The following is a 17,044-nucleotide window of genomic DNA, read 5'->3' as shown; positions in this document are numbered from 1 at the left end:
TATGTCCCAGGCAACAAAATCAGTCATTTTTACATTGACTCAACGTCTGCAGACATTATATCAATGTAAAAATGACAGATTTTGTTGTCTGGTGTTGGATTGTAGCATCGCAACTCGTTCATAGTGATTATTTATCGCGAAGCTGTTGCGGTTTGCATTCAAAAAGTGTTATCCTGCTGCCGATCGCTAGTTCATCTATTGTTTTATGTATCAATATTCAACACAGCATAAAAAGTTGCCCCCCACACAGAAATATGCATGGGGGCCTGGCATCCACGCAGGCCCGTAGCCAGCCGGGGGCCAGGGGCCTCGCCCCCCCTGAAAAAAATTTCGCCCACCCCTTGGCAAAATCTCAACATTTTCAAGCAACAGCTACAATTATAATGATTTTGCCCATTTAAATTTTTTCGGCCCCCTCCTAAAAAAAGTTGCCCCCCCCCTTGCTCTGCGGTCTGACTTACGGCCCTGTCCCCACGGCTTAGGCGCCAATGGATTCGGTAAAAAATGGATAAAACTGCGACAAAGCTCAGCCTACACTTTCTGCTATTGCACAACCTAGCTATCTTCATTCTTGAGAGAAAGTTGTGAAATTTGGCATTAAAAATGCCAACCTGGCATCCCTGGTGCAGGACTGGCCGTTGGACCCGCGAGAACGTGTGATAGCCACGTGATCGACGATGCGCATGCGTCGAAGTCTTTTTTCGCTTGCAAAATGCGACAAGACAGATTTCGCGCCACTTGCGTTACTTTCAACCACGTTCAGCCGAAAGGACTGCTATAATTTCTAATATGTCCGATACGAAAAACGAATTTCGAATATCACCATAATCGAAATCGAATCGTAAATCGAAATTGAACACCCCTAGCTGTGGCCCTCAGTACAAAAAGTTTGCCCACCCCTGTGCTAGGTGATCACTTACATGCTAGGTGATCACTTACATGCTAGGTGATCACTTACGTGCTAGGTGATCACTTACATGCTAGGTGATCACTTAAATGCTAGGTGATCAGAAAACTACTAACCGAGGCAAAAAGTTCTGGTTTGGAGTTTTGGAATCCCGGAATAGTTTTATAATCCTTGGTTGCAACAAGTATCCTGTGCCCGACTTTCTCCGACCATCCAATGTGATGAATAAGCGGTGAGCCCATGTGGCACCTAAAAACTAGTCAAGTAATAAAATTTCTTCCACACGAAGGGCTAGTCCAACATGACAGTATGTCTGTGATGCTTCATGTAGTTTCTAATAATTATCCAAGACGAAATACAATCTACAAATTCAGTCAATAAATAAACTTTTAAACCGCTTCCGTTGCTGTAAAACATGGTTGATGGCGTTGTAGGATCCGACAGTCACAACCCCTTTAAACTTTTAAACCGAGAAACTGACCAGAAGTCATCGTTTGGTTCATCGGAATCCTCATATTGAAGTCGTAGCCTGCCCCCCATGATCTCTTCAACGACACCGACTCGCTTCCGCGATATTTGGGTTTTATCCATCACCTGAAATGTTGTAATGAAATCAACAGAACTGCTCGCCTCCCGGTCAAGGGAACATCATCACATTGTTAGTTTAAACTTGATGGATCAGCGTAGTGAAAATCTATTGGATTATTTAGTGAAACTGTAGCTGATCACAATATTTCAAAAATGAGATCACGAGCATTCAACTTACACAAAAGACGGCAGATTCATGCGAAGTGTAACTTTAGAATAATGTAGATTTGGGTGGAACAACAATGGTTTTGTTGATCTCACCATTTAGCTCAGGTTTAGCTATTCACTTGTGGACATAAAGCGCAAACGGGAAGTTTAATTTGGAGTTACCTCAAGGCGCATTTTAATTTGAAATGGAGACAACATGCTCTGTGAAATTCGTTCATGGAAGTCATTGGGAAGGGTTTTGGAGCCAGTGAGCTGATGAACAAGAAAGTTTTTCCAGTTTCTCTGCTTGAATTGTATAGCTGCAAAACAACAAGAATTGACACTAAACCTTCCCTATATTTCCTAATATCTGAATTCAAAGGTTGGTAGTCACACAATCGGATTTTGGCTTCTAAAATGAAAAACTGAGTTAAAAAAACTACTCAAGTCCAAAGTACGACTTTTGAGAAAGTCTTGTCAACTCTGTTCTTCTTGCTTAACTCTGTTTATTTCTATGCAAACACCAGCTTGGGTCATAACGAAATGAAGTCGTTTTCTAAATTAATTTCTGCGCGAAGACAATGGACAATTGGACATGCATTGACCACTGTACAACATATTTTGGTGATTTCAAGAAATGTGACATTTACTTTTGAACTCGTAGCCATTGAGTCAGCTGCTCCCGTTATTCTGACATGACTTTCCGAGACACAGCAGCGCACTCTGGAGCGGTGTCAAACTGAAGTCTCCGAGCATCAAGCAGACGACTGTAATTTTCTTTGAGAGAACATATGGTTGCGCACACCCCGAGAGTAGAACCAGCACTGCTTGATCTTGAAGCTTCTTTGTTCACGAAGTCACGCGCTAACCAACTGAGCTATCGGGTTGGACAATATTTTCCAGATGGTCAAAAATAGCAACAGGGTAAGTCTTTGTCAACTTGACCAAGCTATGTAACCCATGGTCTCAGATTTTGATGAAATTTTGGCACTTTGTAGAGCAAGTCATTCTAAGGAAAATTACACCAATCTCAGCAAAATCGGTTCGGCGGTTTTTGAGATATGGCCAATTGAAAATGAGGTGTTTTTGCGTTCGCTCAAGCATGAAATTAGTAAAAGGTTGGTACGACAAATTTTAAACGTAAATAAAACATACACCATTAATGTTACAAACTTCAAATTTTGTGAGAACTTAGGTTTGGTTAAAGTCAACACATTTACAAACTTTCAACAATTTTGGTCATGGTTGAATGATTTTGAAGACAAGTTAATATTGTTGTGGAATTGAAGTCAATCAACCGTGACGTAACTTCCAAGCACTATACTGAAAAAGGCCCCTCTTCAATTTTTTTGAGTAATACATCATATGAAAGGTCTTGACTTCCCCTATACAGTGAAACAAAGATATCTTTGTGTATTTGAGAAAATCTAGGCGTAGTAAGTTGAAATGTACTATATACACAAAGTGGCTAAATTGATTGTTTTTATAATTGTTCGACAGTGCTTTGCTTCCCTTTTTAGCAATTATGCACAAAATATATACATTAGTAGGCATAATAGGTAAGTTGAAAGCTTTGAGTATCTTGCTTAGTCAATTAACCATACTATGACTACTGAAAATCAAAGCAAAGATTATTGAAATTCAATGTGTAAAATGTTTCACTTGAAACTGGTTTTTAATGATTGTATAATGTATATAGTTTAATGCCAGAAGGAAATAAAACCAAGAATACTAATAGAGAATTGGCTCTTTTTACCTAGTCCAAAGATGCAATTTAATCAACAAAAAAGGTTATCGTGCTTTGAGAAATTGTAAGAAAAACATAACGATATGTATCACAAAATTTGTCAGCAAAGGATAATTATATTGAACTCTCATTGCAGTTTTGAACCATGATAACTTTTGGGCTGCTTTTCAATTTATAGTCCCAATTTAAATAATTAGGTCAAACTGGATATTAATGTATATATACATACAGTAATATATTCCAAAGCATATGTGTGACAGAAATTAATTATTTATTAGCTGATCTCCAATCAGTTTGAATTTGTTGCAAACATTGCATGGAAAATTGATATTGGTCTTGAGTAGTTGCAAGGGTTGGACTGTCTACAACACACAAAACATGTTCAAAAGGGATCCAACATTCGTCTTTATTTCTTGGCCAATGAAAAGATGGAGACGGTCAATTAAGGTGCAGAAAATTTATAAAGATGTCAACATTTTCTGTGTCAACTTCCAGGGTTTCTGTGTCAACTTCCAGTTCTTTCATTTGTCAAATCTTCCTTAAGAAGTATTATGAAATGTATATATTGAAAGCAAATTTTCAGTACAGTGATCCATCATTTCATCTAAAGTACCAATTTGATGATGTAGAGGTCTTTGTAAACTTTCCATAGCTGTTGAACGCTTCACAGTGCCCCCAATGCCATCGCAAGGTGACTTGCCATAAATTGTGGCAAAGAAAGACCATGATGTTTAAAGGTTAAAATCATGTTTGTGCATGCAGTCCATGCACATTGCACAATGCACATGTTATAATTTATTTTGCAGTTTTTATACTGTGCCGCACAGCCATCAGAAAAATACTCAATTTGTTTCAGATCAGGCAGCTGACTTTTTAGATATTCCACAATTTTTGATTGAACCACATCCACAAATGAAACATCATGACGTAAATCATCAGAAAGAAACATATTATCTATATATTTAAATTGCACAATTTGTTGTGCTGATCTATGTAGTAACATACAGCTGGATGGACAGTGCAGCTGCTGTGGCACCGATGATAGCTTTGAACCTCATCCTGAAAACAGTAGGAGTACTTTTCACTAAAATCTAATAAAATTAACACTGAACCCCTATTAAGCTCAGCCTTTCGTTTCTTCCAATATGTTGACTGCCGTTTCGCGATATAAGAATGAGTAGTAAGCTTAATTAATTTTTTGACCAGCATTTGAATATGCCACAAGTCATGGTAAGTCACCTTGCGATGGCATTGGGGGCACTGTGAAGCGTTCAACAGCTATGGAAAGTTTACGAAGACCTCTACATCATCAAATTGGTACTTTAGATGAAATGATGGATCACTGCATTGAAAATTTGCTTTCAATATATACATTTCATAATACTTCTTAAGGAAGATTTGACGAATGAAAGAAAACGTCTGGAAGAAAGGTGGAAGCTAGCAAGTACAATAAAAGGAACCAGAGGATTTCATTACTTTGAACCAGTTGACAAGTCTAAAATTGGCATCAAAAGAATAAGCAATGAACTCACATATGATTACACTTTCAACTTTGATACCAAGTACAGCAACAAAAGCATCAATCAAGGAAAGTTTGTAGCAACCATGTATGATGGAAAGTGGTATGTTGGAGTAACCCTGGAAGTTGACACAGAAAATGGTGACATCTTTATAAATTTTCTGCACCCTAATTGACCGTCTCCATCTTTTCATTGGCCAAGAAACAAAGACGAATGTTGGATCCCTTTTGAACATGTTTTGTGTGTTGTAGACAGTCCAACCCTTGCAACTACTCAAGACCAATATCAATTTTCCATGCAATGTTTGCAACAAATTCAAACTGATTGGAGATCAGCTAATAAATAATTAATTACTGTCACACATATGCTTTGGAATATATTATATATACATTAATATCCAGTTTGACCTAATTATTTAAATTGGGACTATAAATTGAAAAGCAGCCCAAAAGTTATCATGGTTCAAAACTGCAATGAGAGTTCAATATTATAATTATCCTTTGCTGACAAATTTTGTGATACATATCGTTATGTTTTTCTTACAATATCTCAAAGCACGATAACCTTTTTTGTTGATTAAATTGCATCTTTGGACTAGGTAAAAAGAGCCAATTCTCTATTAGTATTCTTGGTTTTATTTCCTTCTGGCATTAAACTATATACATTATACAATCATTAAAAACCAGTTTCAAGTGAAACATTTTACACATTGAATTTCAATAATCTTTGCTTTGATTTTCAGTAGTCATAGTATGGTTAATTGACTAAGCAAGATATTCAAAGCTTTCAACTTACCTATTATGCCTACTAATGTATATATTTTGTGCATAATTGCAAAAAAGGAAAGCAAAGCACTGTCGAACAATTATAAAAACAATCAATTTAGCCACTTTGTGTATATGATACATTTCAACTTACTACGCCTAGATTTTCTCAAATACACAAAGATATCTTTGTTTCACTGTATAGGGGAAGTCAAGACCTTTCATATGATGTATTACTCGAAAAAATTGAAGAGGGGCCTTTTTCAGTATAGTGCTTGGAAGTTACGTCACGGTTGATTGATTTCAATTCCACAACAATATTAACTTGTCTTCAAAATCATTCAACCATGACCAAAATTGTTGAAAGTTTATAAATGTGTTGACTTTAACCAAACTTAAGTTCTCACAAAATTTGAAGTTTGCAACATTAATGGTGTACGTTTTATTTACGTTTAAAATTTGTCGTACCAACCTGTTACTAATTTCATGCTTGAGCGAACGCAAAAACACCTCATTTTCAAATGGCCATATCTCAAAAACCGCCGAACCGATTTTGCTGAGATTGGTATCATTTTTCTCAGAATAACTTGCTTTGCAAAGTGTCAAAATTTCATTAAAATCTGAGACCATGGGTTACATTTTCCCTTTTTTCTGGTCAAGTTGACAAAGACTTACCCAACACTAAAAACTATAAAAATTATAATGGAACTAACCCTTGCAATGTTCTGTACATTAGGATTGGGTATTCAGTTTGGACGCTAGATTAAAACATTGTAAGTAAAGTGGACTCAAAAGGAAGAGGTCCCAGTCGACAAATCGCCCCCAATCAGAAACCTCTGGTGTAAATTAATTGCTATAAAAGCTAAAGATATGTTGGATTGTTGGGTGATACATATGGACATCTATTATGCTTTCATGAAGGCCATGCAGTTTGGGCCACTTAAAGCAAGAAAAATCCTTATATGCAACAATGAACCATATTCTTATACATGAGATGACTTTGATGAAGATTCAACGCACAGATGTCTCACAACAGATGAGCAATCAACTAAGATACTGCTTCTGCAAAATGCAGCAGCTAGCTAGTAACAAAACATTTAAATGAACTTGAATTTTAACAATGGCTGACTTGGCAATTGGCATGCACATTGCACAAGTGCTTTAAATGAACCTGTGGTACGGCTTTACTTGTGCCACGGCCATTATAGAATCACAGGAACCATACTTTTTGGTGGAGCAAGTGGTCTTCCTATGGAAGCACACCATCCAACTGCGTGTACATCGTGCTTGCATAGATGGCACCAAAAGTCGAATTGTGGATCATCTCCAAAACCTTCGTAACGAAGCAGGGCTTTATAACCAGCCACTTTCACAACCTACAAGAATCAAATTTATTGACAGTAAAATTATAAATTGATTGTTACAAAAAATGTAACACTTGCTCAAGTGCATGAGTACACGGCTGTTAATTTTTATTAAAATTTCTTCCTGGGTAAATTGCATACGTAAGTTAGATACATAGATCGGGTCTGCTACTATTCGGCTAGTCCGATTGGGCTGATCCGATTCGGCTATTACCCTTTTCGGCTACAGCCCGATTCGGCTAGTCCGATTTGGCTGATCCGATTCGGCTAGTTCCCTATTGGGCTACAGTCTTTAGCGGTTAGTTCTCTATTTGGCAATTTTTTTGAAAATCCAACGATAATCCTTCTGTAATCCAACATCGTTTCTTTTGCATTCCGACAAAGAAAAACAAATTGAAATGAAATTTAGCGAAAAATGTTTGAACTATTAAATTTAACTGTTTGCTCACATAAAATGGACAACGACGTCTTCTGTTTATTTAGAGAATGTTGTAATATCGCTTCTTTTATAGTTGAAATCATCGAAGCTTTAGATGAGTGGGGTTTAGACCTAACCATTGAGATCTTAAAACTAAAAAACGAATTAAATTTATTTTTGAACTATCAATGTTTGCTCAGATAAAATTGACGTGTATCATGCATCGCCGTCTGCATGCAAACTCAGAATATATTAGAATCCTCAACTATTACAAAATTCTAAATCCAACGACGCCTTCTGTTTATTTGCAGTAGAGAATTTTGTATTTTATTCCACAATAGTTGATCTCGAAGCTTTAGATGAGTGGAGTATCATAAATCATATTTATGACACCGGTTACATCCCTAGTGATATGGTACGTTCTGTATTCATAACTTTACCAAAAAAAAACGGAGCAACAGAATGGTCACTCCACAGAACAATTAGCCTTGTGAATTACGTAACAAACAGCTTACTCCGAATCATGTTGATGAGATTGAGACCAAAACTACAATCGGAAATTTCAACAGCACAGTTTTTATTTGTTTCAGACAAAGGGACCACAAAAGGAATTTTTACATTAAAAATGATAACAGAGAAATGTATGTCCGGTTCTTCTGTTTATTTAGAGGATTTTGTATTTTAATTCAACAATATGGTATCTTTTGCATTCTTGCATTTTATCCAGTGTATACCTTTGAGTGCTTTCCCAGACGGCAAAATACGTCATTTTTACATTCATTCAACGTCTGCAGACGTTGAATCAATGTAAAAATGACGAGTTTTGATGTCTGGGTTCGTTCAAAATATGTGTTTTACATGAAAATAACAGTTTTCATGATTACCAATAAGGGTTAATGAGATGAAGTCTCAGCCAAAACGTGTCAACGAAAAAAAGACAGTTGCCAAATAGCGTTTGCCATAAAAGATGAAGTTAAAACCTAAGTGGCAGTTCAGAGTAAACCTGGGTTTCGGCGTTACATGACCTGAAATTCCTTTGGTTAGTTCCTTCGTTAGACTCTCAGTTGATGTTACTTGATCATGGCAGAGGAATCGATTAGTACGCAGCGCAAAGGTGAGGTTTTTCTACATGATGGCTACATGTTTCAACTAGCTCAATATAGTCCAGACGGGCTTAAGAAATACTGGCGTTGTTCCCGACGTGATGAGAAATGCAAGGCTCGCATCCACACTTGTGTGGCAACAAATCAGGTAATAATGTGTGTTATGATGACTATATTTTGATCATTTGAGAAAATGTGCCAAGAAATGTCAAGTACTTGAATTGTAATAATCGCAACCATTGTTCACCTGCATTGACGTTGGACCTGGGAATGCACCACGGACTGGCCTAATCTAATAATTACAACTGCTTTGATAGTGACGTTGTGCTATTACTTATTACTAGGGCCATTTTTTTTACCTAAAAAATTGAAAAATATGACTTTATTTTTTGAAATAAATGATAATATATGACTTTGTTTTAAAGCATCAAATTTATGCTAATCTCTAATTAATAACTCGTATGTAAGTTTTTAAATGTATTTTGAACAATAACACACTCGAACAACTAACAAAACACTTCTGTTTCGCTTGAAAATCATTACAAAAATGCAAATGTCTAATGCATCCACTGGCGCCGACTTACGGGGTGGCCAGCCACGCCACCCCATAACCTCTATGGCATGATGGCAGCCACCCCGTTTAGGTTACATTACTTACTGCAAATAAATGTAATTTGAACGGACGTTTAAATCTTTTTTTGATCATTGGTTTTCGCTTCAAGTCAACGTAAAGCAAGGGGTGAACCAATACAGTATTGCGAAGAAAATGATTGTTTTTGTCACAAGCATGATACTCGCGTAACATCAAGCAAGCTACGTGAAGATTACGCAACACGTGGCTACGAGTTTTTTCCTTGTTGTTGTTGCGATCGTTTTATTTGTTACTTGTCATAAGTCATTGTTACATTTGTTAGGTTTACAATGGGATTTATTAATCAATAAAATACGATCTTTCCATTGCCTCCCTCAAAAATCTTTTTTGAAAAATTTTAAACTGCTCATAATATCGCTATAAATTATGACAGCTATAAAATACTTGAAAATAAAATTATCTCGATGATTTATAGCTCCACCTCCTAAATGAATATCTATTTTCAAATTTTATTAAAAAAAATGCAATTTTCGAAACTTTTTGAGTTTTTATTTAAAAAGTGCACCTAGTAAAGTAGCAGTTTTAACGTTTTGCAAATTTGCACGTTTATATGATTCTATTCGAGGAAAGCTACACCCCCTGCCAATTTCCAATAATGAAAGCAACCTTTTTCAATTAGTCAAGATTTTGCATTTTGAATTATTTTCCGATTTCAATTGGAGTGTACTGTCATCTACTTCTTGCTTTAATTTCTACTTTGTTATCTACTTCATGCAGTAATAATGTAATATTGCGTGTCAATGCGTGACAAATTGTGAGGCGGGAATTTATTGGTCTTACATAGGAGTTGCTTGTTACATCATAGAAAAAATTACGAAAAGTTGTCCTGTAAAAGTTTTGAGGAGGGAATTTATTGGTCTGACATAAGTTAGGAGTTGCTTGTTACATCATAGAAAAAATTACAAAAAGTCGTCCAGTAAAAGTTTTCTCCGACATTCCAGTTTTATTCAGCTTAAAGATGCCACCGAAAAAGCGCTCAACTGTCGCAACTGTTTGATCTATTTGCAAGCAATGAAACAATCTCATTAATGCTTCTAAACGTGGTCTGCATTGTGAAAATATACTTATCGTTGCCTTCCACCACCTGCGAGGCGGAGCGATCGTTTAGTAATGCACTCAGGCGCATAAAAACCTACTTGTGATCTACCATGACGCAACAGCGATAGAACCACATCCTAATTTTAAATGTTTATCAAGCTGAAGCTTAACGGTTACAACTTGACCAGTTGATTAACAGTTGGATTGACAGAGCTGCCGTTCGCAAAAATACTTTTGCCAAATGTTAAATGTCGGAGCGACAACGTAACAATAAAATTCACGACATACTTCCTGTGGTTTGTTGTAAAGTTGTTTTGTAAATAATCGAGCTACAAATCAGGTGTGAAAAGACAATTGCATCTACGAAACACGCTTAGTAAAAAACAAAAACATGCAGTTTGAAAGTTTTTAGGTTGCCATATTGTGCTATCCGCCACCCCGTGCAAAATTAAAAGTCGGCGCCTATGCCAGTGTCATAAATATGATTTATGATCTCAGTGGTTCGGTCTAAACCCCACTCATCTAAAGCTTCGAGATCAAAATACAAAATTCTCTACTGTACTGTAAATAAACAGAAGGCGTCGTTGGATTTAGAATTTTGTAATAGTTGAGGATTCTAATATATTCTAAGTTTGCATGCAGACGACGACGCATGATGCATGTCAATTTCATCTGAGCAAACATTAATAGTTCAAAAATAAATTTAATTCGCTTTTTAGTTTTAAGATCTCAAGGGTTAGGTCAAAACCCCACTCATCTAAAGCTTCGATAATTTCAACTATAAAAGAAATTTAATAATTCAAACATTTTTCGCTAAATTTGTCGGAATGCAAAAGAAACGATGTTGGATTTTGTTGGATTACAGAAGGATTATCGTTGGATTTTCAAAAAAATGCCGAATAGGGAACTAACCGCTAAAGGCTGTAGCCCAATAGGGAACTAGCCGAATCGGGTCAGCCAAATCGGACTAGCCGAATCGGGCTGTAGCCGAAAAGGGTAATAGCCGAATCGGACTAGCCGAATCGGATCAGCCCAATCGGACTAGCCGAAACGGGCCATTCCGACATAGATCGGTAGCATGTGTAGGCAAGTTGCATGTTTAACTGATTTGCATGTGTAGGCGCGTTGCAGGTGTAACTGATTTGCATGTGTAGAAGAATTGCATGTGTAAGTGATTTGCAATTTGCATGTGTAGGTGAGTTACATGTGTAAGTGATTTGAACGTGCAGGCAAGTTGCATGTGTAGGTGATTTGCATGTGTAGGTGAGTTGCATGTGTAGGCGAATTGCGTGTGCAGGTGATTTGCATGTGCAGGCGAGTTACATGTGTAGATGATTTTAATGTATATAGATAATTAGCATGTGTAGGTGCGTCGCGTGTATACGTGATGTTTGCTTGTTTAGGAATTTGGTCTCCTTCTCAGGCTATAACATTGAATTGTCCATCAACTGCCGGTCTTTTGAAGTCCTCTTGGTAGTCTGAACGCAATTCGCACAGCTTGTAAGATAACATTCCCTGACACCGAGAGCAGAGTGTTCAGCGGTTGCGAACTCGAACCCACATTTACAGACGCAGAGGAGAGCACTCAAACCACTAGGCTATTGCACCGGCTAGTTGTATGAATTGAGTTATTGAGGTGAGTTGATCGCATACGTAGGTGAATGGTATTTGAGTTGCAGCAGATTTACTATAAATGATTAATCGTAATCAAACCAATCTTGCTTCCATTTTGTATTTGAGTCAGACTCACCAACCAAGAACAGAGTTGAATTAATCTTGTCATAATTTCATGACTTCTGATACTTAATCCTTAACAAACCTGGGCTATCCAGTAAACTTTATTTGCAACAGGACAATCAAGGTTTAAAACTTCTACTTTGACTCCATTGTCAATCTCACCCCAGTGAGATGACATCTGCGCCTGCAACAACAGCAGGTTAGAACTACTTTATCGTATTAGAAACAAGGGATTGCCATAAAAAGTACATGATTAATTATTGAACATCAGGCTTTATGGAGCATCACAGCAGACATTTATGTGTGAAAAACAGGTTTTATGAATTCAACTGGGTTTGATAACAAAATATTAGCAAATTGAAGCATTTTTTGTCTAATAGATTGTTTTTATTCGCACAAAAACGCTAAAATGCCTGACACACTCAAAACATGACAACACCCAAAGAATCAGGGAAGTTGATACTTATGTAGGCCTCTAAGCTCCTGCAGAGGGTCTGCTACTATTCGGTGAGTCCGATTCTGTGAGTCCGATTCGGTGAGTCTGATTCGGTGAGTCTGATTCGGTGAGTTCCTAACTTCTAACCCCTAACCTTAACCCCTAACTCTTAACCCAAAAACGGCAATGATAATTAGGCTACGGTACCCGATAATTTAAAAAAAAATTTGAAAAAATCCCCCGTTAAGGGATCGGACTCACCGAATCGGACTAACCGAATCGGACTCACCGAATCGGACTCACCGAAACGGGCCATTCCGCCTGCAGACATGGCCACCGGAAAGTTGTTTGAATTGCCTTTGAAACTATCGAGTCGGTAAGTTATTTTTGGTCACCAACTTCCACAAGCCAACATTTCTTTAGTTGTGTTGGTATTTAAAACTTTTTTCTCCACTCGTGTTCATATTTTAAAATTTCTCCCCTTACATTCATACTTCGTATGTGAAACTTTTTTCTCTACACTTGCCTTCACAACCTTTACACACAAACAAGGCAAAGCCTTAAAAGTGGTATTAGCCACAGTGGTAACAATAACTGTATAAAGCAATGTAGCATTGTGGCTAGCCGTTGCAGCCCAGAAATGGCTTTGATTTGTCTTGCATTGAAACATAATGCAGTATGCAAGCTTATATGTTGAAGGTTTGAATTCAACAAATAAAAAGATTAGGAAGGCAACCTTTTCAGACTCTTCAATCATATTGTGACACAACAGCAAGCTCTTGCTGGATGTCAATTGGCAAATTTCCTAGCTACAAACTGATGCTTAAGGGGGCACAACTCCTTAGAAAAGAAATTCTTGCGGGGCTTTCACATTCTTACTTATGAATTATACTGTACATACATTTAAACCCACACAAAGTATATATTTTTGGAAGCTTATGAAATTTGCAAACTGTCTACAGTATTTAATATGCAGTAAATCCACTTATTCAAAGAAACTGATTCAAAAATGTGCACACGATTTCTGCAGATTGCAAAAAAAAACTTAAAAGCTAAAATTCCTTTCGAGATATTTGTTGTAAATTTCTGTGGAAATAATATACATAGGCTTGTGGGTTTGTTTGTTTTTTTCGCTGAGACTTTTCGGTCATTTATCCGAAATGACTTAAAAAAATTTGGTTATTTTTATTTATTTTGGTCATTTTTTCTGATGAAAATATTTCCTTTTAAGTACTGTACCGTAGCTGATACAAACCAAAATTTTCACTTCCTGACTAGGTAAGGTACAACAATAAGTTTCGCTGAGAACTTTTTGCGAACATTTTGCTAAAAAATCTGTCAGTGACCGATAAATGACCAAAAAAAACCCAGATGGGCTTATTACATAAATAAGTTAATGGAGCAGGCCTCGAAATTCACGGCGGACATGTACGACGTCACAGCATATGATGTCCATGGGAAGTACCATCTAGATCGGCCATATTTGTCCGCGGAGAAATAACATAGAAACTGGCGATACAAATCGTCATGGCATAGCACGATTGTTGCAAGAATATAATTTCCCGTGAATCTAGAAAATGTGAATACTGCATCTCTTAGCTTCCATTGAAGCAGGAAAACTTTCGATTTTTACGTTGCTTCAACAATCGGTCACATTGAATCAGCGTAATAAAGGTGAATTCTTTGCTAAGAATCGGTGGGAGTGCCCGTACTTCTACACTAATCACGCGCAACTTAGTTCAAGTCTTACGTCACAATGTCTGGCTATGATCTCCGAGTAATAATGATAAGGCAAGGTTGGTTACAAAATTAGATTATGTGAGTCACAGGTTATTACAGCAAGATGTAGCAAAATTTGTTAAAGTTGTGGTATTACAGTAAGAAAGAAAAGGCCCAGAGAAATTCACTTTCGGTCACATGACACGCAAAAATACACTTAAAGAAAAAAGCCTAGTGAAACTTTGCGCAGCAGAAAATAGTAGCATTAGTGTAGAAGTTTTCCGACTCGTGCCCAGGGCATTGTGACGCAAGAAGCCACACGACCTCGTTCGGTGGAAGGTAATCAGTTATGCGGCGTAGCAGCTACACGGCGCTTTGACTCTTCAAAGCGCACGTCGTTGGTCTGATGAAAGCCTTTCAGAGTAACTTTGCTGAAATTTTAAAAAGCCTTCTAATAAACCGTTGTTAAATTGCAGAAAAATTGGATAGGCCTAAGTGGTTTGGGTAGAGTTGCAATTTTAGTATTGAAAATGAAGGCGAAAACAGCAGCATTAAACATAAAGTACGGTATTAAAAAACAGCAAAAACGTTCCTATTTTATCTCCAAGAACACTGGATCTCACAGACTGAAACTGGCACTCCGTTGTAACCAAAAGATTTTTTAACACTTATAAGCCAAGCCTCGAAATTCACGGCGGACACGGCGGTCATGTCCGCCGTCACAGCATGTGATGTCCGCGGGAAGTGCCATCTAGATCGGTCATATTTGTCCGCCGAAAAATAGCAATACAAATCGTCATTGCATAGCACGAACATTCGAACCATTGTTGCGAATATATAATTTCCTCGCATTCTAGTGCGCATCTCGAAAATGTGAATACTGTAACTCTTAGCTTCCATTCAAGAAGGAAAACTTTCGATTTTTACGTTGCTTCAACGATTGATGACATTGAATCAGCATAACAAAGGTGAATTCTTCACTATGAATCGATGGGAGTACCGATACTTTTACACTAATCACGCGCAACTTAGTTCAAGTCTCACGTCACAATATCTGGCTTTGATCTTCGAGTAATATTGATAAGACAAGGTTTGTTACAAAATTAGATCATACGAGTAGGCTATTACAGCAAGATGCAGCAAAATTTGTGTAGTTTTGGTATTACTGTAAGAAAAGGCCCAGGAAAAATTCACTTTCGCTCACATGACACGCAAAAATAAACCTAATGAAAAAAGCCTAGTGAAACTTTGCACAGTAGAAAATAGTAGCGTTAGTGTAGAAGTTCTCCGACTCGTGCTCAGAGCCTTGTGAAGCAAGAAGCCACACGACCTCTTTCGGTGGAAGTTAATCAGTTATGCGGCGTATTAAGCAGTTACGCGTTGCTTTGACTCTTCAAGAGCACGTCGTTGTTCTGATGAAAGCTTTTCAGAGTCAGTGACTTCACTGAAATTTTAAAAAGCCTTCTAAACCGTAGCTATAGCTTTCAAATGGCGAAGAATTTACAAGAAATTTAAAGTGATTAAGCACGACGATTGACGCTAAAACTGGTGTGTCCGCCGTGAGACTTAATTTGTCCGCCGAGATAGCTGCTCAGACTGGACACATTTGTCCAAAAGTAGTACCGTAAAATTAAATATTTTTCATAAACGTCAGGTTCAGAATTGCTAGGTACATTTCAAAAATGACAGTTTTAAGGCATAAAGAGTTTGAACATAGTAAAAACCCAGTGCTTCCTCAACTATGCGTACCTCGATTAAGCGGCATTCGATCATCCGGTCACTTTATTTTTCTACATTTCAAAATTTCATAGTTTTCTAGCCATTCCACGAATTGATTCAAACAATTTTACTTTAAGTTAAATCTAATCACGGATGCATCAGCACTGTCAATAAAGTAACAGTGTGTCACCATTAAAACAATCAGGGCTGCTTTCCTGTGGTAGAGTCAGCTGTCGAGTTGTAACTACTGTACATTGTACTGGACAGGTAGACCTAACTGTGGTTAAAATTTTGAGATGGTTTCATGTGTGAAAGGTAGCGTAAAAGAGATGTATCTGTTGAAGACAACTTGAAAGTGTGTGATATGGTACGGAAAAATCCCAAACAACACCCATTGTGTCAAGAAAAAAACAGTCCAAATAGGACAGGAACCAAAAGTACTTTTGATTGATGTTAGATAACTACTCAGCTCATTCGAGTGGGACAGAAAGGTTGTTGGCACCGGCATAGCATCATATTGCTAGACTATCGAAACTGTTCCGCAGGCGCAACATTGAGGCATAAGGTATTTGATCACCAGCCAACGGCAACGCCCAACGTGGGCTGATCTTTAGTAAAAAGATTGACATAGTGTCAGCAACTAATATTGCGCAACAAGCATTTGGTCAAAAAATGGTTCATATCATTAAATAATAACATGCTTTACTTTTTTGGTGATTATTTGATCAGCTATAGAATTAATGTTAGTTGACAAATTGTTGGTTCTCGATGAAGGCTCACGGCGATGTTCACGACCGTTGACCAACGAACAGTCGACGTTTGCCTATTTGCTGTGCGGAAAGTTTTTGCCTTCAAGTGTCACTCAGGTAGGGATGGGCAAAATAGAATACCGAATATAGAATAACCGGTTGTAGAGCCAAACCGGTTTCAAAACGCAAATGAAATCGGATAATTGAAACCGCTTTAGCGATCGACTTCGTACTAGTCCGTTTGGTCGTATCGAATTCGCTGCAGCGAAAATAGAATTTAATCAAAAAATAAAGAGCCCAAAATGTAGATACCAAACTCATGTTCAGCAAACAAACGTTTCGAAAACTATACTGTCTTCATCATCAGTGTTACAAATGTAAGCAATCCCTGATGCCGCTTGGATTTAAATTGAATTGCGGCTGACGTCACAACGAC

General features: G+C 37.5%; 1 protein-coding gene across 4 annotated transcripts in view; it reads right to left on the bottom strand.

Annotated features, from left to right (window-relative positions):
- The window catches only part of LOC145783018 (MBT domain-containing protein 1-like), a 109,280-nt gene that overhangs the window by 20,705 nt on the left and 71,531 nt on the right, over positions 1 to 17,044 (bottom strand). For all 4 annotated transcript variants that reach the window (XM_082594779.1, XM_082594781.1, XM_082594782.1 and 1 more), the window contains 5 exons: positions 12,068 to 12,169; positions 6,899 to 7,049; positions 1,826 to 1,962; positions 1,389 to 1,501; positions 1,024 to 1,156 (listed from right to left, as the gene is read on the bottom strand). In XM_082594779.1, the coding sequence (XP_082450905.1) occupies positions 1,024 to 1,156; positions 1,389 to 1,501; positions 1,826 to 1,962; positions 6,899 to 7,049; positions 12,068 to 12,169 (636 nt within the window). The remainder of the gene's footprint in view (positions 1 to 1,023; positions 1,157 to 1,388; positions 1,502 to 1,825; positions 1,963 to 6,898; positions 7,050 to 12,067; positions 12,170 to 17,044) is intronic.

This window comes from Aplidium turbinatum, chromosome 14, assembly GCF_918807975.1.
Source record: "Aplidium turbinatum chromosome 14, kaAplTurb1.1, whole genome shotgun sequence".
Lineage (NCBI taxonomy): Eukaryota > Metazoa > Chordata > Ascidiacea > Aplousobranchia > Polyclinidae > Aplidium > Aplidium turbinatum.
This window is presented reverse-complemented; position numbering and strand designations above follow the sequence as displayed.